Below are 24617 nucleotides of genomic sequence, written 5' to 3'. Positions count from 1 at the left end.
TGAGTTCAGGTAAGGTACAATTTTAGCTATCGAAAACAAAAGAAAGTGTTGCTATAATTATTTTTTGTTAACTAGGAAGAGAAGGTGAATCCCAAGCAGTACATGGGATCGGCCGCTATCAGCAGGAGAACTGACCTCAAGCTAAATAAGGAAGAAGGAAGTGTGTTCACTCGTGCGTTTGTTTCGGAAGAAGTCGAAACTCATTGCGGGTTGACATTGTTCTTGAAAGAAGCCATTTCTCCTTCGGGATGACGATGAAGGCCGCGGTGCAGAGCTTTAACCCACGCGGGATGTTTGGCGTCTGAAAGCGGGTAAGTTAGTGCGTAGACAGACGGAGGGACGCGTCCGCACCTGTCAGCTGGATCTCTTTTTCATTTATGCACTGTAGCAGGCAAAGCGAAAGCGTATTGGGCCATATTTTCTATAGCACAGCAGCACAGAATCGTGTTTTAGATGATTTTGCAACGACTTTTTGGGCCTGAAGACGTATTAAAGTTCTTCATATTGCAGGTAGTAAAGAATGTAAGTGCGTCTCTACAGTGTAACATATGTTGTGGAAAGGACAACAACACTTCGGCAAATGCATCGTCTTCACTTCATGCTACTTAAAATGGGGGTAAATACATTAAAGTGACCTTAAATATGGCATTGAATTCTCTTTGAATTGTAACTCATCATACTATTAGGAGACTGATGCACTCTAAAAATAAATCCTTTTATATGCCAACGCACATAAAACTAGTGTGATCTTTGATTGATAAGTTCTGAGCCATGAAAAAACCTAAATAAGAGGTGTCCTCGGCAATGATTCCCCAACAAACTCCTTCTTTAGCCAAACAATGAACGCCCAGTTCTATAGAAGTAAGCGATAACAAAAACAACAACAACAACAACAAACGCTCTAGTGGTTATATCAGCATATGAGACCAAAGGTGTCCCAGCTAGAGCCTTTGTTAATTACGGGAGGAGGGTAAAGTCTATGGGGGCCAAGTCAGATGTATATATGCTGATCTAGATCGAAAAGCCTTCACACACACATACACAGGTGGGATCACTGCACAGAGCCTTGGGTACATCTGGACCACTAAACTCGCATGAAATCACATAAGCAATTGTATTGAATGAACACACAAATAAAGGCTCAGAAGATATCAGTCGACACTCAGATGGATGCGGGTAAAACTGAAAATGCAAATGGTAAAAAATTGCTGATTGGGCTTTAAAATAAACACATTATATTTTAATTTTATTCAGCAAGGAATACCACTAACCCACCAAAGTTAAAAATGTAACTGAAAAAAAACTGATCATAACTGGAGTGGCTAACGGTAACTTATGTTCAATGCATGCATATGTCATCCTCACAGTCATGCACATTGAGTGAAACTTGCAATATCCCTAAAAGAAAGTTACTGTGTTTTTTTTGTCACGCCCCCACTGTGGACTCTGCTCACATCCTCATATATGTTGCAATAATAGGATTTTATTGGACATCTGACTGTGAGAAGTGCTGCAGGGTCACAAGATTCTTTATTAGATCTCAAAGGACAACCAAGAAGCTTCTGCAATAGACATATTGTCGCTCAGCTGTTAGTCATAAGGGAAATTAAAGGGGACTCGGATGCGTCGTTGAGCTTCAGGAAGAAGATTTCAGCCTTTTTTAGTCTGTTTTTAGCTTATTCTTCTTTGGAATTGATTCAATAACCTGTCATGGTTCTACTAGCAAATACCAGCGACATTAAAACCCCAGAGAGCCCGATTTGATGGACAGGGTGACCAAGGTGAAGTCTTCAATGGGCTCCCCTCCTCAGTATGGGGCCACGAGTGCAAACGGCGAAACCTGCCCGACTTGTCGTGGCACCGGACGAATTCCAAGAGGTTAGTGTCTTAATTGCTGCTTTCACAATTTTCCTGCCGACTTTTCCATCTTTCCAGTGCCTCCAGATGCCTCCCAGCTTCCCGGTGTGTCTCCCCTTCCTCGATTTTCCCTGTCAGTTTATGAATTTGACCTTTCATCTTTCTCCAGCTGTCTTCCCCCTCAAATTACTGTGAAAATGATTCATTTCATGCCCCCGCTTTTGGGAATCGAAATCGGAAAGACTGCTTAGGTGCAGCTGGGCCTGTTGAGTCACTTATTTAGGTCACTTTCGCATTACTGCCGTGAACAGACATGAAAATACTGTAAGACCACTTCCTTCTCTTTTTGGTTTTTGTCCTGTCAGGCCAAGAGGACCAGCTAGTTGCAGTAATACCATGTAACGATGTAAGGCTGAAACCCAGGCGCACGTAAGAGATTTGTTCTTATCACCTTTTTCTATTTCAATAAATGGAAATTCATTCTGCTTATCGTTCTGTGTTTGTGTTGTATTTCAGGAAGCTCTACATGTGCATCTCCGCGGTCTTGTCCGTCTGTCTTTGCTTTCTCATCCTCTTCTTCCTCTTCCCTCGGAGTGTCACCTTAACACCCGTGTCCGTGCTGTCAGTCATGGTCTACTTCGGCCCAGATTCAGTTGAGATGGAGGTCACAGTAAGTAATGGCTCGTAGTAATGGCTCAATGAGTTTCTTCCAAACCTGTGCCGCCTCTTTGTTGAGGGAAAATTACTTTATTCAGAAAGGATATTGACAATTAGGCGCAGCAGTGAGGGATACACGTCTCTTTTCCACTTCAGGAACTCTTTCAAGAACCTTCAGGGTGCTTAGGTATCCTACCTGCATTCTAACTGCGTGGATAGAGTCTAAATTTATTCCTGCCCCTTAAAAAGACCCAGGAACTCCATTAAACATTCCTCATCTATACACCTACAAGAATGTTAAAATACCAAGAGTGTCCAGACAGACTATGATTAGCTACTATAGTAATGTCAAGGACAGAGCTCTCTAAAAGTTCCAGGGTCCTTTGTGTTGCACCTGACCAGTCATCTGTTTCCTCTTCTAGAATCTCATCAATGTCACCAATCGCAACTTTGTCCCAGTTCAGATCTCTGACTTTAACATTCAGGGTTTGGTCGCTGACATTGTCATAGGTAAGAGCAGGATATCCAACATGACCGGCATTTCATACCGCTCTCAGAAATCGGTGAGTTCTGACTCAGAAAATGCTCATCAAAATAATATTATGTGACACCATGCAACTGTTTTCTTACGTGCCTCTCTTGTGCCTTTGCAGTACACGTTTGAAATCAACCTGTTCATTTACGACAAAGGCTTAAAGTAAGTTTGTAAAATAGCCTTATTTGTATGAAAGCACAATCTATTTGGTTCCTAGCTTCCAAATATACTGACAGAAACATGTAGGAAGCCATTATGTAAAACTGATCATCATATATTCACCAGTGCTGTACATGTTTGTGACTAAAGTCTTTGTTGCTTGATGTTTTTCAGCGCCTACTGCCAGTCGACCACTATCAAGATTCACACCTTATTTCTGGAGCTGCAGTAAGTGTCAGTTTCTGTAAAAAACAAAGCAACAGAAGAAGAAACCACTTCCGCATCTGTCAAACCCACAGATTGTGCAGGACTGCAGCGCCTTTGACCACAACAACTAAAGTTGTTCTTCTTTCTTTCATTTAATGAGAATATATAGAATACTGTGTAACACAGTTGGTTAAAACACGGAAAACACAGAGAATGTTGCTTTTGCTCCCATCTAGTGAATTTTTTACATTACTGCACAGTCTGTCACCAATGACATGTTTTGCTGATACATTGAATTTATTATTGACCACAAGCTTACTAAATACATCTAAATAAACAATAGGAAGTATTGTTATTACTATTACAACTATTGTTAATACTGTCGATTATTTAAGTAAACTGGAAGGTAAACAGAATTGTAATTTCCTCCATGTGGTGTTGCAACATGCACCAGCCTGCAAAGCTTCCTGCTTTTTAAGTTGCAAACCATATTTGTGACATAATAACCACACTGCCCTCTGTAAAGCATTATACTGGTTCATTTTATTTCTTTTCGTCCGAGATACGACAAGGGCATTCCGTGACTCTAAACAGCTGAACTTTGCTCGTGTTATAAAATTTAAAAGCATTATGGAAACATCACTGTGGAAAAACACCCACGTAATTATATCACTTCTAATTGTCTGACATTATATTGTTTTTTTTGTCCTTCACAGAATGACCATGAACATTTCCTACCTGTCTCACACCGAGCAGATCACTGTGAACACCTTTGAGTATGTTGACTGCGGCAACAATTCCACCATTCCACATCCAGTGAGGTGATGAAATAATGAGAAATAAAGGGATATGTGAGGAAATAAATATTCTGTATGCGTTGCTTCTGAGGAGAGATATGTCTTTCTTACTTTTTAGATAAAAAGGAAACATGCTCATCATTTGTATTCCGTAAAGGAGAATTCTGTAAAGCGTATGGATGGATAAATTATTTGTATGGAGTTATATACTCCATACAAAGAATTATATAAGTACTGTGAAAATACATACTCCTTATTCTGTATGTTGTTTTAGCATACCGTGAGATTTAATTCTGCCACTACAATGTTTATAATGTGAGATGGGGGGGTTACACAAATGCTTTCCGCTGTGATCATTGTGGGGGAAATGCAGTTTTGTGGTCAAACCTTTGTGCACCATTCGCACATGTCTGAAATGCTTCATAACACGATGTTAATGTGAACTTTAAATTGCACTTGTTTGTAAATTTCATGGAGATACGTCTTGAATGGTTCTTGACAGGATGACTTCTATTCCGTGACCAGGATGTGGTTCTTAACTGTGTTGTCTTTTTGTCATTTGCACTTTATTAAGGAGTGGCATTTAATACATTTTAGATTTTGTCTTAACGTGTTCTCTACTGAGATGCAATTTTCAACACTGTCATACCCGTTTGGGGGGGAAAACGTTTGTCAAAATGTCAAAATTCTCACTCAATTAAATCACTTTTGTGTCTTTCATTCTCTTTTGTATCCAGCTTATTATCCAGTAATATTACAGATGTCAGATTTATAATTTCAGTTAAGAGTACAGCAATCTCACACTGTGTCTGGCATGCACTGGTATAACTGATTTTACATGGCACCACAGCATTTACTTCAACTTTGGAGATTTAGGCAACAGTGTGGAATTGAAAATATAGGGTGTGGTTTAAAAAATACAAACCAATTTTTCACAAGAATGGCCACAAGGTAGAGCCAGTGTGTTAAAATAGCACTGACCACAATATAATGAAGAAGATAAGTGTTAATGTAAATTGTGGTGTGCTGTATGGCAACAATGTAAAGTGGGATTGCCTGTTTCTCGGACTACTTTACAGAAATGCAAATAAATTCATTACATTTTTTTGATTTCGACATATTTATACACCAAGAACTCTAAAATAAGATACACTTTATATAAAATAAAACGAAATAAAAACAATGTATTATTATTGGTGCCGTATTATCGCTGGAATCTGTCTTAGTAATGAAATAAACCTCTTCTTTCTTTTTACTCTTACTTGTGCCGCCACAGTGCATACAGTCCCCTACTTTAGCAGCAGGGGGCGCAGATTAGCGGTCTCAGTGGGGGTCCGTGACGTATAGTGGGCTTGTTTTAGGTGCCACACAAGCTTTAATTCCCCTTTCAGTGCTGGACACGGACAGGAGCGGCTGTGACAGCTGGGACCAACCTAGTCTGTGGACAATCTAACTATGGACGTGTATATTTCATCTGGATGATGTCCTCAACGCTCGTTAAAGGCGACATTTAGCAGGTATGGATCCATTTTGCAGCAGAGACCTTTAAATTCTGCTGTTTTCTCACTGACACAGAGAAAATCCCAATATTTAGACTGCGTTTGTATCCGCGGTGCTGCTAATTCTCTCAGGTTATATGTGTTAAAGTTAACCTCAATCCAGAAACAATGACCGGCCTGTAATCAATGTGATTAATTTGCACAATCTGCACTTAAAGTAAATGCGATACAAGTATGCAGTCTGTCCTCCAAATGGTGCTGCTGTGTGATCGGTATCAGCGTCTCAACAACAGCGGGATTAGTGCAGCTGCAGCGGCGCTCATACACAGAATATGTCCGTGTATATCCACGCATGGCAGTGGAATCAGTGTGCAGTAAGAAAAGGCGTGGAGCTTTAGCGGTTTAAAGCGGATTATCCTCTGCAAACAAGACAGCAGATAACCTCAGACGCCCAATTAAACGTTGTTGAGCTCCGTAATACTGCGCCGCAAAGCCAAAACATTAACTGTTTGATGGATTGTGAGTAGCGAGTGATTCGAGCACGCCTGCTGTAATGGATCACAACCAGCTCGTCTGCAGGGAAGAGGGGTTGATTGATAAGTTCTGATCCCGGCACGGAAGCGAATAAGAGGTTGTTATAAACTGCAAATGTCATTTCTTATGTGTCAACAGAATCATTCGTGTCGCTCGTTATTGCTGTTCCAGGGGCCACTCGAGGCTCTTTGAGTGGCACAAATTGACAAACTAGGCCAACATGCGGCGATTACGTGCTCACTGGCTGCCCTCAAACGTTTACTGCTTCCAAAAGATGAAATCAGTTTAGGCTGGAACCATTTCTTGTGCGTGTGAGAGAGAGAAGCTGATGTCACATCAGTCATTAAAAGGTGTAGTGGCAGTTCTCGCCTTCTCTTCAGCATAGATGTACCACTAGGTAACTTTGCTTTAAATGTTTAATCAGAAAACACTTAATTGCAATGTCTGTTACTTATCACAGTGTCTGACTCTAAAGATACTTAAGTACTCAACAGTGATGTCATCCAAACTACACCAAAGTTACAAACAGTGATATCATCCAAATGATCAAAGCTATACCATTGATGTCAGATTTATACATGACCAAATTATGCATTGTAGACTAAATTATTACTAATCACTGAGATCACATTTAAAAAAAAAGGGTCTGTGAAACTGGAACAAAGTCAGCATCAGGGTTGGAAAGAGATTACATGGACAAATAAATCACAGTAAAAGAAAACCTAGACTTGGGTCACAACTTATCAATCGACCCTTGTACGTCACATCTTTGAACAGACCAAACAAATACCTCTAGATTGCTTAATTGCTGCTAGTCTGGTTGAAATTGCATCGTGTTGAATAGCTTGTATGGGGTTAAGTGATAACACACACTGTCCCACCTCTTGTTTGTTTGTCTTGTCTCCTTGTCAATAACTCCTCTGTATTCATCCCACAAGTGGCATTCCTTGGTTGGAAGTGTGAAATAGTGCTTTGCATTCCCAACAGTCATTCCTTAAGCACCCATTGCCTTCTCATTCAATGTTAACTCGGGTTCTGTGTGTGTTTTGATAAGGTCTCCAGGCCGACGTCATCCGATCCCTTCTGTCCGTGAAGAAGAGGAGCAAATGCCAAACTGAGAAGGGATTTTTCCCAAAGCAGTATTCCGTCACCTCGTCTAAGTAGGTGTGAAGTAGGTGCGACCATGGGGAACCAGCTTACTGATATCGCCCCCAACACGCCGTTCCTGCCAAACTTCCAGTCCCTGCACGTGGTGGTCATAGGCCTGGACTCGGCTGGCAAAACCTCCCTGCTTTACAGACTCAAGCTGAAGGAGTTTGTGAAAACCATCCCCACTAAAGGTTTCAACACGGAGAAGATCAAGTTGGCCGTGGGGGCTTCTCGGGCCATTTCATTCCAGGTGTGGGACGTGGGGGGCCAGGAGAAGCTGCGTCCGCTGTGGAAGTCTTACACCCGCCGCACAGATGGGATGGTGTTTGTGGTGGATTCCACTGAGCAGGAGCGGATGGAGGAGGCCAAGGTGGAGCTCCACAAGATCACCCGTACCTCCGAGAACCAGGGTGTCCCCGTTCTGATCCTGGCCAACAAACAGGACCTGGCCTCCGCCCTGTCCGTCGGCGAGGTGGAAAAGCTGCTGGCCGTTCACGAACTGAGCTCGTCCACCTTGCATCACGTGCAGAGCTGCAGCGCCGTGGACGGGCAGGGACTCCAGCTGGGCCTGGAGAAGCTTTACGAGATGATTCTGAAGAGGAAGAAGATGGTAAAGCACAACAGAAACAGGAGGAGATAAACTATTGGGCCCACACTGTGGACACACTGGACATGGGTGGCCATTTGTGCCAACAAAGCAGCCAGTTCTCCATGGCCTGATGGTCTGGAGAAATGGATTTTGATGCAGCACAGACAGACACTTTGTCCTGCAGCTCCCCCCTCCAAATCTAAACTGATTGAATGGAAAGCCTTGATAGTGTTTACTTACCTTTCTTTCACATGCTTCAAAGGTTTTTTACAGTGCTAACGTTTGCACAGCACACACAGGACTAACACAGAGACACGTCTATTTACACGGGACGGCCGTTTGGCTAAGACAAAGTTTGACAAAATATCAATATATATTCTTTCACTATAGCTTGCACAGATTCTTCCTCACTTGTATTTCCTCCCTACAATGTGCGGATGCTGCCCCCCAAAATATTTATGACACATTTTGGTGGATTTCCGATGGAAGAAATGGCTGTAAGTGACAGGAAGGGAAACTGAAAGGATGGAACACGGAGTGATATTCAGTTTGACAGCCGTGGAACAATAATAAGTGCATTCCCCGGCATGGCCACAGAGGTTAAGTTTCATTTGGAATAAAGATAGTGTTTATACCAATTGTAAATATTTGTAACGATGATGACTTAATAAACCAGAGCACTGTACTGACTAACCATTGCTATCTTTAATGTTATTTAATGGAATGAAGTCAGAAGCTCCACTGGGTTCTCAGATGGGTTTTTGAGTTGTGACCCTTCCCCCCTCTCCCCCGCCCCATTTCTAGCTGAGTCAGCAAATTACAAGAGCCAGCAACCTCCCCTCCCCTCTTCTCTCCTCCCCTTTCCCCCCTCCCCACCCTACCCCCCACTGAGGCCACAACAATCCGCTCACTTTAGATTCTCACTTTCTAGTCTGCCAGCTGCTGACAGTGTAATTGCATCAATTAGTGGCAAGGTGGTTCACAGGGGTATCGCAAGACTACAGGGGGAAGCTAAATGGACGAGTGTGTGTGTGTGAGTGAGCGGTGTGTGGTGTCATAGGATAGATCAGACAATTGAGCCGATCACACAGGCCTCAACCACCCGAGGCGATGCTGCTCTGTTGCTCTAACCCGATGAAGAATTGACTTAACGCAGGGTTGGTCAGAGATCACTTTACCGTGTATTTCTACCTCTGCTGGTTGTAGATCAATTCAGAATACACACACAGTTATTGTAACGGTAAAGAAATCTAGTCGTAACAAACGTGAAATCCTCTCCCCTCGCCTGAGAGCAACGGGGAAGAAACAGAGTGCGAGAGAAGCAAAACAAATACTGTATCATGGCGTGCAGGAGAATGGCTGCAGCTCTCTTTCATGTGAAGGTTATCAGAGCGCCGTGGGGTCGCAATCTGTTCACCTGCAACGGGAAGCAGATTATGTCATGCAACAATGTATAGTTGTAAGGACCACAAGCGTTAAGTCGATTTGTGGCAATCCTATAACCGTTCTCAATGAAGGTATTTTAATCCCCTTGTTTATGTCCCAGTTTCCGACTCGGGAACCCATTATGCAACAAATACAATGTCAAATCTACTGCTCATGCATTATTGACACGCGTCATGGCGTCGCATGCGGACCCCGGCTGTGTATTTGCCTTGCACAACATGACGAGATAATGAGTTTGCGCTAACTTACATCGCCTGCCGAGGCGCTCTTAAATGCTGGTATCACACTGCATGTCAAGACAGACACACGTGCGCACAAAGACACAAGCAAGTACCACACCCGCACACACACACACACTTTGACTCCTGTGACCTCGCCGGCCACATTATTCACAACGCTGGGCTCATTAAAACTTTCCAGGACGCCTTTTGCAGAATCATCTTGACACAGCAGCTGGCTCCTGAATAAATTAGCATCATGATGGGTGTTTTCTACAGTTGAGATACACTGCAGGGGCCATGGACGCGTCAATCATCCGACACAGACGCAACTATGCTCTGATAATGAAAATGAAGTGGGAACAGGACAGCGTGGAGCAGCTTGGTCCCTGGATTTGGAGCCATTCCACCTAACGAGGGGAGAATCCTGTTTATCCTGTCTTTTTCATTTTACACACACATTACATTACATTACGATAATTTTGACGCTTTTATCCAAAGCGACTTACATTACATTATATTACCACCCTTCGCAGAGGGGGGAGCAATTGAGGGTTCGGTGCCTTGCTCAGGGGCACCTCGACAGGGACTCGAACCGGCAACCCTCCGGTTCTTAAGCGGAAGCTCTACCCACTCGACTACTGCCACACACACCAAACACACACACACACATACACTCTTCTGACAGGAAACGACAGGGGGAAACCCGGGGGGATTATCTGTCGTGGATTAGAGTGGAGGAGTCACATGTTGACAGGTGCGTCCCTGGATACATGTGACATAGATCAGAGGCAGGTTGCTGACACGCAGAATCTGCTTACTCGGCATTGTGCTTTATCTCATTGAAATCTTTCGCCTTGTATATCACTACCATCATAAATCCATATAAATACGGCTGAACCCGGCACAAATCTCGAGGCTCGACATGTTCGACCGAGACCGGGGCATCATTTTCTATCACCAAGGCAACGATAAGGCAGTAGTCATTTAACGGTGACCTGTCGGTGGGGGTCAGATTGCTTTTGTGGTTGGGTTCCCAGTCCAGATGAGGTTACTGAGAGGGGGGAGATTAGAAGAGCAGCTCAGATCAATACTAGAACCCTGAGATCACCACCCTCTGCCTCTTTCTCTTTCTATTCTTCACCTCCAGTCCTTTTCTTCTCTCTTGTTTCTTTCCTTCTCCCTCCTCCCTTCTCTTCTATTTCTATGTTTTGCCCTCCTAATTTTGATTTCCCTTCTGCTTCTCCGCTATTTTTATCTGTCCACGCAATCTTGGATTTGGGTGTAGCAAAGGAAACGACCTTGTTGACATTGTCGTGGGTGTGCAGTGGCGAGGCGGTTAGTACCCTGGAGTGCAGAGGGATCAGAGAGAAGGCCAACGGTTGTGGTTGCAGGAGGGTTAGATTAGTTGCTTCGGCTTCTATTCCCCTAAAGGTCGTAAAGCTGCCACTCGGCCCTCATTTAGAGTCACACCCGTAGGATTGAATGGATGGCAAAGGGAAACCGAGCCCCAAGTCAAAAACGGATGAGCTTATTTACTGGGTGCGCCGCATTGTCCAAGCTTTCACCCGTGGGGCTATAAGTGAAGACAACGGAGAGAGAGAGAACACACAGGCCATATTTCTTAGTTGTGAAAAGAACCATTTCACAGTGGGCGGGGCTTGTAGGGAAAGCAAGCGTTTGCTGAAGATCTAATCATCTCCATCTTCTTCATCCTTTGTGCCATCCGTAATCATTTTCACATGAATAAGGGATAAGGCTGGAGGGCGTGGGGGGCATTTATTCAGATTTATAAATACTGTTCTTTCTCTGGAGACTCATAGCAAGCGGTGAGTCATTGCTCAGGGGGAAGCCTTGAGGAAATCATGGGCTGCATATTTACTCAGATTTAAACATTATAGTCAAACTTTTCCAAACATCTCGCCCATCTCGACCTGCAGTAAATATGGCTTCACAGACGATTTCTTGCTTTTAGCCGCCCACAAACAGTTCGCTTCATTCCAAGAATAAACTCTTTCGCTGTTCCTCGTGCACAGTTCTTATGAGGTGATACCACAGATGTTACCCATTGATGCGGAAAGTGGAGGTAAGAGAACTCAATGCATAGAAAATGCAGCAGGATGCATTGTTTACATCTGAAGGGGTCAGCTGAGATTTACACTCCTCAAGGTTTTATCGTCTACTTTCCTTTGTCCTTACATGGAAGCAATCAATCCAGCCTGCACCCCCAACCCACACACCCACCCACCCACACCCACCCACACAGGCCTTCTTCTCATCCTTACACTAGGATTACCCAGAAACCCATCTGGTACATGCCAGCTCACAGGGAGTACACACACTAGTACCCGGGCGACACCAAACACCAGCTCGGCTCCCCTTCTCATTACTTGCGTTGAAGCGGACGGGCCTCTGAGCTGCGTCGTAACCCAGTTTGCATGCGACGCTGTGCTGCGTTGGTGTTTATTTATGTCACACTGGCAGTGGGTGGGTTCTGGGAATGTGCTGACTTGTGAATTACTGCTCGACTTAATGTATTCATCAATGAACTGAGCTGACAGCGTTGCGAAGGTGGAAGGTAACTGCATACATTTGACTTCTGCTATATTTATCAAATATCGTAGTCTAGTCACAACAACGCCGTAACAGAACACATCAAAAATAAATATTAAAAGAAGTATTAAAGTTTTTATACCACAATAGTGAAAAGGAGTGAGTATTCAGCCCTAATTCCATTAAATTCCAACTAGTTTTAAGTGTAAACCCATGACTGTATATAGACCAATGACCCATGATTTAGAGGGCTCTTATTTCTAACGCCATCACAAACCAATTATTGAGTATACTTGAGTGCATTTACTGCTGATCTGAAACTACAGATTTAGTTTTATCCCATTAGGTATGAATACGCTCATGTAAACGTCAGAGTATTTGAGGACTTATTCCACCACTGCAGCACTTTTAAGGATGCATTTACACCTCCAATCATTTGCTCATTTTGACTGTTCCCTTAGGAATTCATGATTTGATCTGTTTTTTAATGGTGTTTCAAAATTAGCCACTTTCCAGGCCACGTGTCTCCGTTTCACAGCTTGCTCGGAAACACTTTCCCTCAACAATCGGTGCACTTCACCTAAAGCACACGTCTGGAAAGAACGCACACGTGGCTAAAGAAAAGAAAACACAATCCACTCCATCTTTGAGGATGTGTTGTTGTTGCCCACCCGCCTGTGTGGCTTTTACTGCCACCGCGTGAGAGATGACAATCATCACGTGTGTTTGATTGAGTATGTGTGTGTGACAATGTAAACTCGTGACCCCTCCCTGTCCCCTCTTGAGCATGCCTGCATCACGTTTGCTGTGTCATATTAATAACAAATATCTCTTGGAGTGGTGCGGAGGGTGTAAGAGTTTTTGAGGGAGGGAGGCGTTTTTTGGCTGTCGTGACCCTGACTCTCTCCTGGATGGAAGGGCCGGCTGTGATGACTGGTGTTAGGATTGGCTTGGCCTTGCAAAGACAGCAAAAACACGTGGTGGTGGGATAGCACATGGCGCTCGTGGAAAAACAAGCTATGATGTATGATGGCATCTTTCATTTTGTTTAACAATACATATAAGAACTATGAAAGAGACAAAAAGCTAGAAATTGGCCCATATTTTGGCCTGTATCTCTGCCACCAAACCCTGAATGACTCAGTACAGTACAATACATCTCTATCTGTCCTACTTTCTTTGTTGCTTCCTGTCATGTACTTTCCAGCTGCTCAGGTTATATTTTTATTTGGCTTAATGTTGTACTTTCCCTGTTTCAGATACTTCACTCTTTGCTCATGTGTATTTCCCGCCTGTGTGATCATTTACCCCTTTATAAGCTTCAGGCCTGTATTAGTTTCACCTGCTCCTAATTGTCCGCACCTATTCCTCGTCAGCCCTCGTAAAATCAGCAATAATGAATTTCCCAGATTAAGGTGAAGATGAATCACATGCAGAACTTTACAACATATCTGATTCACATGTTGTCCTTTGTCCAACTCATTATTCTACAAAGGAGTTAAACCCCTCAGTGATTCTTCTATCTTTATACTGTATATATACAGCTCTTAATGTAAATACCTCTATCTGTCATTTAACTGTAATTGAACTCTTCTATAATATTGAATAATCGCTTTTGCACTTCTGGTTAGAGGTTATCTGCATTGCGTTGCTTGTTCTTGTGACAGGCAATGACAGTAAAATTGAATCTAATCTAATCTAATCCATCTGTGTCTGCAGTGGATTGAAAACTGTATTATGGTGAGAGGCATCTTCTCCTGGGTTTTGAAGAGGAACCCATGCGGATGAGATCTGGTATTTGGGTCTTGATCTTTCCAAATGAGGCACACATAGAAGACTCTTTGTTCATCCCTGCCATGTTCCAATCACTCGGAAGCCATTGCAAAATTCCTTTTGTTGTTTTCATGTCAGTATTCTGTCAGAGGTTCGCACTGTTGAGAGGGTTAAAGCAGCAAAATACCCAAAACATCCCCCCAAACCAGGATGCTTTTCAATAAGAAAGGACTGTGCCATTGATTTTATTTCATGTCTCATCCACTATCTGGGTATAATCCAACCCGAAGGTTTGCAGGAAAATCCCCCTCTAATCCCCCAGTGCTTCTGTGGCCATCAACTACACAGGACAACTCAACCATCAATGCTGTTAAGGCAGCAACCTCCGAGGAAATTACTCAAAGCCACACGGATGCGGTCAGTCGCCCGAAATCTATCGTTAAGGAAATCAAATTAAGTTTGTAATTCACAAATGGCAGCAGATTCTGCACAGTTTCCATTTGCTCATATTTCGGCATTAAGCGCTCTGATCTTTGCTTGGTCGGCTTGTTTGGGAGTTTTGTGCCTTATTATTACGTTTACTCCAGGTGGATTTAAAGCAGACAATTAAGGAGCAAGTGACGACATTTGTCTCTCAAATGTTGTATTTATTTAATTATCATCTTTATTGATCTTAATTCCCTGTTATTCCATTAAAAATGAAAAGCCAGCACTCCTACACCACCTGTACTTTCACACTATATGGCATGGCAAAACTTTAGATTATACTCCCTCTGCTCATTCCATCTTCAAGCATTGACTTTGACACATTAATCCCATAATATGAAGGTGTGGGTGTCAATGTTGACAGGATGAAGAACAGAAAGCGATTATGGCGCAACATGACCCTAATGTGAATGAGAGGGAGAATGACATAGATTTGATACATCACATAGAGCAGCACGTGTGTGTAGCAATGAACGGAGGTGAAGCTTTGCTATGGGACATTACCCACCATCTCTCCCTCTCTGCCCTATACACCCATCTATCTTGTGTGACATTGCTTTACATCCCAAACCCGGGGAGGAGCTGTAGCTATGGTGACTCCCATGTGCAATGGTTGACATATACAACATCTCCTCCTGCTTTGCTTTTTAATCCTATTAAGACTCAGCCTGACAGTGGGAGTGTTGCCAGGGATCACCAGTGGAATGAGGCGGGGTCACAGAACAGCTTTAAATCCAGTCTAGACAGGAGTGTTAGTGGATGGTAACAACCCCAGCCCCCCACCCAGCTCCCCCCAGACCCATGGCGTACCAAAATAATTATGAAATGATGAGCGAATGGGGTCATGGGAAGGAAACATCATCGGTCTTTCAGCAGCTTCAAAGGTGAAGCTTTCTCTGGATTAGATAGATAGAATATGATACCTGGAAGATCCCACGAGCCCATTAAAACCAGGCAGCGTTCACAATTGTCCACCTTTCCTCCTCAGGTTGAGTTGATGATGATGTGCTTTGTTTTTCTTTGTTTGTCTTCCCCCATTTTTGTTGTGTTTTGTCTTTTTCCAACGATGCAATGTAGGGAAATGCAGGAAATTGGATCCAATATGTTTTGTCTCAACAGACTGAGTACACATTTATTGTTTTAATGACACCAGGGTGCACACTTAAAACCTTCATGTGCCATTTCCGAGATGGGGGGGGGGGTCGTCATACTTCCTCCATTACTTTAATAGGAGAGGAGACGTACGTAAGTGTGCATGCTTTAACAATATGTCCTATGGCACACATTTAAATGACCCTAAATGGAGCGTCCAATGATCTGTAACCACGCAGAGGGTATTGCCTTCAACTGTTTTCCATGGTACCTTTCTCATTAGGGAACTTATTAAACCTGAATGGAGGATCGTGTAAGAGAATGACAGGGGGAGTGAAGCGCCCCAGGCATCATGTGAACAGCACTCGATATGCTGTCATGCCGTCAAGGCCAGGCTGCACTTTTATGGAACTGCGGGAGATTTGAGGGAACACTTGCTTTTACTTGCTTCTGTATATACTTCTAGAAGCCATAATTTGCCATTCCATTTATTATTCACCAGCTGGGTTTTATCTCTCTCTGTTGCAGCGCTCTTACTGAGATCCGGAATGAAACAGCTGTGTGAAACTCCGCCATGAAATCCACTTCATATATCTTATGTTTGCACAGAGGAATAAGAATAATCTGGATGTGCACATTTCTCTTTTCTTAAAGTTCACACAAAACATTTGTGTAAAGCAAAGAAACACAGCCCAAAGCTATTCTTTCCCTTCATTGTTGCCTAGAAAGATAATAGCGCAGTGTGTGTGTGTGTGCAACTGTGCGCGTGTGTGTCGTGGGACAGCTTCTGAGAAGGTGAAGCAGGAGGACAGAAGCGCGTGTCATGTTCCTTGATGGAGGTGCCTAGTGGTCTGTGCACTGGGCAGAGATGACACAGAGTGCATGTGCTCTCAGCTTCAGAGATACTGCAATGCAGAGAGCGAGAGAGAGAGACAGACAGACAGACAGACAGACAATTACAGGTTCATGTTAATGTCAGTATCTATCATTCTGTAGTGAAAAATGACTATGAATAGACAATCTTACGGTCACATGATTGAATGTATATTAAGTAGGCGTGAATAGTTCCCAGGTCATTTTTAACGCACGGGGAGGATAGACTGGTTTAGTTATTCATGATGACATGTAATGTCTAATATAGAAAGGTTGGAATATCAGTCATTGCTTCTCATTTATTCACGTCTGATGCAAATGGAAACTGATGTTATGTGAAATTAAACAAGGGGAAATTCTCCCGTTCATTATTTTTGCTGATTTTTTTTGTATGTTATTTTCACTAAGACTCAGACTGCCTTGTTTTGTCCAAACCCCTTACATGACCTGACAGACACAACCATTTACAATCAAAGATAGAAAGACAGCGCTCTGAAGCATCAGAGAGCAAAACAGTGTGCAAGTGTGTGTGCGCGTGTGTGTGTGTGTGTGTGTGTGTGTGTGTGTGTGTGTGTGTGTGTGTGTGTATTTGCAAATGCCAAAGCATCATGGGAACTGACCCTTTGGCGCAAACCTCTCTGATTGGCTTAGTTGTGTTTCCACTTTTGCTTCACCTTCGCTACACCAACACTTAATACCACTAACCAGGTTATTTTGGAAATGTTTCATTAGCAAAGTAAGATTATATGAATCCACCACAGAAGCTAAGTTTGCTCTTTCATAATAAGAACTACTCAATCAATTCTTGTGCAAACAGGAATACATTTCTTTCGTCTCTGCAGTATGAACGCAGGAAGCACAGGCACTTCTGATGAATAATTGTTAAAAACACTGCTGTGTTTCATCTTGCACTACTTCTTTTCTTAAAATGTCAGTCTGCCGATGTACAAATGTCTGAATTTTATACAGTTTCGGCCATTAGGAGCACAAGTGTGTAGCCGGTGAGGCTCAACGCTCACTGCCCTCAGGCACACATCCAGGCCAGCCAGGGACCAAGTGTCACTCAGTCTTTGACGCTGCACTAAGAAACAAACATGAGACACGTGTTTCATCCCAGAAGTAGGTTGCCTCCTCTAATCTGCCCAGTAACAGTTATTCAGCGTGCATATGTATATTTGTGTGTGTGTACGGTTTGGTGGTGTGCAGGCATGCATTTGTGTGCATGTTTGCCTGTGCAGCCAAGAGTGAGTGGGCTGAGGGGAATGGAGGAGGAGGAGAGTAAGAGGAGGTGGAGGAGGAGGAGGTGGAGGAGGCCAGTGGTAAAAGCTGCCACAAAAGCTAAAGATAGCACGTGCTTGCAGGCACTCAGTGAAGCTTAGCTGGCTCTGTCAAGGTTACACACACACACACACACTCTGAATGTCTGTGAGTTTGTGCGAGAGTCCTCTCAACAGTCAAAGTAAAATCACTACATAAATCATTTCCATAATACCTCAACGTAAAGACCTGATGTGGTCCAGCCACGTGAATATGGATGTTTATATAGAGTGTTCGTTTTATTTCTTGCTGTATCTGAAATTGCCCCACAAAGCTTCACATCACATCAGAATTTGAGTGCAAAACCTGCATACAAAGGGAGGAAAAAATATATTTCACTGAATTTGTCCTTAATTAATTTCTTCCTCGTTAAATTCTTACTGATGATTTATGTGTCAACATGGTAAAATGCTTTGCTTTCAATCAACCGTGAATGTCAGCATAGGAAAACTGAAGCTTTTCCAGATCAAAATCCTCAATCGACACGAGTGACAGATGAGGTTCTTCAGGATTATTTAACTTCACAATCAAGCAGAGCTTTAATTCTAACGGAGACTGCATTAGTTAAAGAATCTTTCTTGTTGTAATTTGAGGACTTCATTGGTTTCCTGTGCAGGATTTCAATCTTTTCTTTTCCTGGTTGTTATGAGAAGTAATTTCCAGGCCAGCCTCGGTTTTAGAAGCAGTGATTAGAGGCACTGTGAAGAGGAGATGACCTTCCGCAGTTCAACTGAAGACATTTGACACATCGATCGCTCTAATCATGATCATTAAATGGCAAATTAAACAGAGATTACATCACCAACGGCAGGGACACAGTGATCCACCACCCTCTGGCTATAAGTCAATACATCTCACAAGCAAGTCCATCCAGCTCCCTATTAGCTTGGGTCTAAAGATAGAAGTGACGGGTGGAAACCATTCAAAAGACCGCTCAGTCTGACAGGCTAGTTGACTTCATTTCATACAGAGAAGTTACAGTATATGAAAGAAGGACTACCAGTACCTGTAATCTAGTTGTACTTTTAGTTTGAGGGGATTGAGGTCACCAGAATCATTGCAAATGATCCTCTGGGGACATTACAATCAAAGCTAAACATATAATGTAGTTGGTAATATTGGAAGGGGTATGAATGAGTTGGAAAGAACTGTAGACCGGCTGGCCAACCAAACTGAACCAAGAGCCACTTTAATTAAATCAACTTAAGCGGCAGAATTAGTGACACTGAACACTGAAGAGAACATTTGACCTGACAATGAGCACGCAGTTATGAAACACTCTGTGAACTTTTCATTCACAGAGAAAGGGAGAAAAGAAAAAATTGCAAAAAAGAAACATTAATGAGACATTCTGGTTATGTTTTTAATTTTCTTAAAATTTTTCTCATTCAGATAGTTGTTGATTGTCTACTGCACCCACATTAGTTTCACCTGCTCCTCATCTGCCTCACATGCACCTCATCTGCCTCACCTGTTCCTCATCACCCCTCGTGTGTTTCGTCTGTGTGTGTGTTCTTCTGTGTATCAATCATTCCAGTATTTTTGTATTTTGGATTTAGCCTTTTGCTGTTCCCCTCTTGGATTTCTGATTCTCTGTGAACCAAACCCTGCCTGGAGTAAAGACCTCTTTGATTCTAGCTGTTCTTCAGTACTGAGTTGTGCATTTTAGTCCACGTCTCCTGCTACCACGGTTACACATACACTATCCATACACTTACACGAAGGCTTCTACAAATGAAAGAATAACACTATAAGCAAATTTGCTGTGCATCCTTGGATGGATTTTCAAAGCAGGTCATGTGGGTTAAAATGTTCTTGTGCAACCTCGTTATCAAAGGACTATTGTCTGGTGTGAATAAAATCGCTCACTGTGATATAACATGGCCCAGCAAAGTTTACATAACTCATTATTGCTGGTTCAAAGCCTTTGCGCTGTCCCAAAGCAAGAGCTGCGTGTAGGGGAAAGCGTGATTGCCCAACAGGCGCAAACATGAACATACACAAAGAGACATAGAAAAGAACATTAACAACTTGCTCTGTCTCTTCTCTCCTCCTCCTTGTCTTTATAGCCTCAGACACTTTTCCTGAGGTCAATATTTGATTTTGTCCAAACAGAGATTACCTAAAACAACAAGGTGTGACCACGGTTATCACATTATCACCCTGTGGCTGAAATAACATTTAACCTAATCAGGATTGGACAAGGAGGCCATTGTGAGGAGCACACAAACATCGCGGCTGTAAATTGCGTTTCAGAAAATGGGAGAAATCCCTTTTGTAAACACGGCGCTCTGCTAATGACATTAAGGTCTATTTGCGGTGTAAAGAGAGCTGAAGTATTTCTTGCCAAAGGAGAATCGTATCCATTTTCCCAGATGTCAGCGGGTGAAGCGGCGAGCACAGGCCAATGTTTAATCATCAACCTCATTTTGGTGAATTATGGAAACAATGAAAAGTGACTTATGAAGCCATAAATTAGAGGGGGGAGAATCCAGTTATGGTAATGCGCTGTATCTGGATTCTGTATTACCCGATGTGTGCCCAGTATGAAAGGCGTCGCTAAATAATGCATCAACGTGCCTGGATTTATGATATTAATGATTTAGATGATTGGGCGGAATGAGGTAGGAAGGGTAATACTGTTGCTCTGTCATCTTGCAAGAGCGTACACACACATCGCCTTTGAGAGATTTCCCCAGATAAGAGCGCGACGATTATGGAATTGCGCACATTTGCTCTGCTCTTGCAAAAAGAAGAGAAAACCCCAGAATTTTCAACCATTTTCTTGAGAGGCTGTCTATAGTTTCTTAAATATTTAGACTTGATTTGATAGTTGAAGTCATTTCTGCTGAAAGATTTGTTACTCATCTCAGTGTATTATGTCTTGGTCTTTTCCTTTATCAGTTTGTATTGATTGAATGCTGAAGTTGCATGTTGTTGCAAAGTTGTGAAGTTGCAAAGTCTGATGGTAATGGCACATTCAAAGCAGTATATAGGCTCTGTGGGTTTTTTTTGGCTTTGCTTGTAATGCCTGTATTTCCTATTGACTCGAAGCTCTGCAAACCAAAACTCATTGAAAACTAAATTGGCAGGAGCCTGACAGTGAACTCTTCCTGGCAAAATCTTCATGGCCATTAGCTGTAATGTGGTTTATGAAGTGTACTTTTACCTCCATTTAGAGGAGAATTCGTTCTTCTACCTTAAAAGTAAGAACAAGACCCAATATGGCTCCAACAATTATACATTGGATGTTGTTAAAAGGGAGATTTGTGCATTTGTGCATTTGTGCTTGTGACAGAAGGTGTGTACCTGATTTTATTTTTCAAGGTGCTAATTTGATTAATATTTGTCATGTTCGGCTTCTTAGGTTTTGCTTTAATTGAGCATCCTGTTGTTTCCCGTCTGTGGGATCGTCCCTCTCCTCTCTTCTGTGAGGGCTGCTTGTCCTGAAGGCTTTTTGTCTCTACCTGCACTTGAAAGAGTTGTGTGTTTTACGCCACATCTGTTGGTGCCACCGTTACAATACTACTAAATCTTACATGTGGGGGAAAAGGGGGAACTGACAGGCGATGCACTGCAAAAGCACTGTTCAGACCTCTTAATTCTGTGGGTGTAGATCAGGGGTGTGAACCTGAAATTTCTTAAGAAAAACAAGTGCAATTTCAACAAACGATAACAATACACTATACAAACGACTTGTCAAGATCTAGCAATTATTTGAAATGTCCATACATTTCAACATCGGTGTAGAAATGTGAACTGAACTGGCTCACTATTCATAAAACTGGAACTTATTATTTGGCAAAAATAAATAAATAATATTGACAAATCACTTTAACAGTGGAATTATTAAAAAAAGATCTTATCATTTTCACACTTTGCAAAGTCATACCGCGGGCCGGATTGGACCCTCTGGCGGGCCTCTGGTTTTGGCCCGTGGGCCTTATGTTTGACACCCCTGGACTGTAGATGAAGAATTTCATCCCAAAGTAATTTATCTGTAAAATCCAAATGTACAGAAAGCATTTGGAGTAATTTTTTGAGGTCAGTTTTCTGATCTTGCAGATGATGCTCTGTTTACTTTACTGGGTCAGAGAAATGGTTGCCAAACGGGCCAAAGCGAAGCTCCGCAGTTACAAAACATGAAAAAGAACGACCTCCCCTGAAAGAAAAACACCAAGAGGTCATGACCTTTTCCCTCAACTGTGAGATTAATGTGAGCACAGAGTGGCCACCCAGGAGAGAGAATGACTGGTCAGCAAGGTCACGCTCAGTGCTACACACCAACTAATACACCAAGACAGGCTCTGTTACAAACTGCCTGGATGTGTACATTTATTGACATATACAAGAGCAGCGTGCATACAGGAAACATCAGACAGTCACTAAGGTGTGATCTGATCTTTATTACCTCATCATCAGTAATTTCTTCCTTATCTAGAAGCCCCCGCATTCCCTTTACCCTCCTTTCCTCACGATTCATCGAGGTAGCCAGTCAGGCAGATGGTTATATCAATCACACTCCACAGTCGTCTTCTCCTACTATACAAACTCCTATTGTTATACATCCACCGACACAAGATGAATAACCTTTCCGCGAGTGTCTACAAAGGCTCTCGGCTAAAGCTGGACCAAAACGGTGGTCACAGCAGATAAAAGAAGCCCAGATTGATTAAGACGCAGTGATTTTGGTATGAAAAGAGCTCAGGGCTAAAAGACGCCACGTGCAGATATGCATTACAATAGAGCGAGCATGTAGAAAGGCAGCTCTAAATGATAGAGTACAGCACATGCAGGGAAGGGACCATCTGGATAATTCCACTAAAAGGCTGCCGTGGAAACCTGGCATTAAAAAAAAGAAGGTCAAATTACAAGAAAATCACAAAAAGAGGCGTATTTTATAGTTTTTGTGAACTCACTTGCTTTTCAGTAGAAGCTTTAAGAGTCTAGGAGAGGTTTCAACACAGGGATGTAAACATTCTCAGTATATGGGACCTTAATAAGCCGATCCTTAAACTCCACCTCAGATCTGATATCTACAGAAGTAGTTTGGCAGTGTATTGCTTGATAAGAACAACAAGAAAGCCTCCCTGGCAGTGGCAACATAGACCCCTACTGGTGTTTCTTGGTCAGTGTTGAAGGGACAGTGAACAGTCCAGTTTGTAGCATTTCAAATAGAATAAAGACTTAGACAAACATGTTATCAAAGAGCCTGATGCCTCTAGGTTGTATTTGCGGACTACATTTGCATGAGCATGGGCTAATTCAAAATTATATCAGTCTATTTTCATGATGGACTTGGCCCCGGCTCGAGTTTCTGAAGGGGATGCAAAAATAAATGTTGCCCACTTGGTGCAGCTTTGGGCCCCGGGGGGTAAAATCAACATGGGAGCTTTGACGTCAGCAGGCGTGGGGGCACGATTAAGGGGCCAGCTGAGGGGAGATGATGGGGGTTGGCATTAGATTTGTTTACCCAACTGATTAGATCCATGCTGCTTTTGCATATTGCGGAGCGAATGTGGATGAAAAATTTCAATTTTAGATTACAAGAACCCCCTGATAAATTAATATCAGAGTGTTATATTTCCTTTTGGATTAACATTACCATCTGGCTGAATATATTAGTATCTTCAGTTCACCTCCTGTGTGGCTATTTCATTTTGCTAGACATTGCAATGAATGAATTAACAGGAACATTTTGTGAAAGCATGAGGCTCACGCTCTAATCAGCTCCTCTCAGACTCCATGTGGGCTTTTAATGTTAAGAAAATCAGATGATATCAGATGTGGGTCAGAAGGTGGTCACTTCAAATCAGATTTGAGCGTGCAGTGTAAATCCATGACGTGTCACCGGCAGCTGATTTGCAGCAGGTCTCAGGTGGTTGCGTCCTATTAGCTCGCTGCACAGCATCACAACACAGAAAGACGAGGGGGAAACTGTCAATAAAGACGCCACTAAATCAATGTTAAGTCCGGTGCTCGTCTCAACCAGATGGGGCTTGGAGTGGCTTTAAATGTGGATCCCCTTCCCCCATAATTCAGCAATCCTGCATTTTGATGTAACATTATAGGTGCAATGCCGGCTGCTCTCCATCCATTTTTAAATTAGAGTATTGGCAATCACATCTGGATTGGTATATTATGATGCAGAAAAGGTATGACCACGGAAACTAAAATGTGTAGAAACATGTTCAAATCATTCATGACTTAATTTGTTATGTCCGAGTAAACAAGTAACAAAAACAAAATGCCCAAGTGACAGGAAAGAATGTATTTATTATTACTTTGTTTCATGTCCATTGCGAATGAATACTGCAGCTTGGCTTGGTTTTGTGCAAACCTGGGTCAACTACTTGTCATTTATACAATGATAATGTTAATATGAGAATGGACACACACACAGGTGTATGCACAACAGGGAGCTCATATTCTTCTCCACAAAATCTGTTGTTGCTATGGCATTGCACTGCATTTTCTTACATTGCCATGGAAACAGAAAAACGATGACTGGCACAGGCCTTAAAGCATGGACTGGGTCAAGAGCGTTCTTTCAGTGTGTGCAGTTCAGCAGCCACTGATGTATCACAACCCTCAACCTTCCCTGATCCCAAAAGGTACAATGTTGTCAGTTTCAAGTCATGTCAGTTTATTAGTATAGCCCAATATCACATACAATGTCTCAAAGGCCTTTACAGACCCACAACATCATAGCAGTATTGTATATATTTGCACCCTCATAATATGTCAATGCTTCTCAAACTTAAATAAACTCAATGAAGCACAGTCAAAAAGGAAACTAATCTCACAGAATACAGTTGCTTGTCCCTCATAAATAGAAATCTGAGTTGCTTATTAGCTATTTAAATCATTCTTTCC

General features: G+C 42.6%; 2 protein-coding genes across 2 annotated transcripts; both read left to right on the top strand.

Moving 5' to 3' along the window:
- Positions 1-39: 39 nt before the first annotated feature.
- tmem106a (transmembrane protein 106A) lies at positions 40-4930 on the top strand. The gene is made up of 8 exons (XM_076152190.1): positions 40-311; positions 1724-1878; positions 2223-2286; positions 2374-2527; positions 2937-3077; positions 3168-3211; positions 3383-3436; positions 4132-4930. The coding sequence occupies exons 2-8, from the start codon at positions 1764-1766 to the stop codon at positions 4238-4240; spliced, it is 681 nt and encodes a 226-aa protein (XP_076008305.1). The 5' UTR covers positions 40-311; positions 1724-1763; the 3' UTR covers positions 4241-4930.
- Positions 4931-5585: 655 nt separating this feature from the next.
- Positions 5586-8667, top strand: arl4d (ADP-ribosylation factor-like 4D). Its single transcript, XM_076151486.1, has 2 exons — positions 5586-5729; positions 7300-8667. Exon 2 carries the CDS (start codon positions 7429-7431, stop codon positions 8032-8034), a length of 606 nt encoding a protein of 201 aa, XP_076007601.1. The 5' UTR covers positions 5586-5729; positions 7300-7428; the 3' UTR covers positions 8035-8667.
- The last annotated feature ends 15950 nt before the right edge of the window (positions 8668-24617 follow it).

Source organism: Genypterus blacodes, unplaced genomic scaffold (assembly GCF_046128005.1).
Source record: "Genypterus blacodes isolate CSIRO-AG114 ecotype Tasmania unplaced genomic scaffold, CSIRO-AGI_Gbla_v1 ptg000055l_1, whole genome shotgun sequence".
NCBI classification, from domain to species: domain Eukaryota; kingdom Metazoa; phylum Chordata; class Actinopteri; order Ophidiiformes; family Ophidiidae; genus Genypterus; species Genypterus blacodes.
This window is presented reverse-complemented; position numbering and strand designations above follow the sequence as displayed.

Coding starts and splice junctions, on each gene's coding strand:
- tmem106a (XM_076152190.1), top strand. CDS start 1,764: ATGGACAGGGTGACCAAGGTGAAGTCTTCAATGGGCTCCCCTCCTCAG. Junction 1,879..2,222: donor CACCGGACGAATTCCAAGAG/GTTAGTGTCTTA, acceptor TTGTCCTGTCAG/GCCAAGAGGACCAGCTAGTT. Junction 3,212..3,382: donor ATTTACGACAAAGGCTTAAA/GTAAGTTTGTAA, acceptor GATGTTTTTCAG/CGCCTACTGCCAGTCGACCA.
- arl4d (XM_076151486.1), top strand. CDS start 7,429: ATGGGGAACCAGCTTACTGATATCGCCCCCAACACGCCGTTCCTGCCA.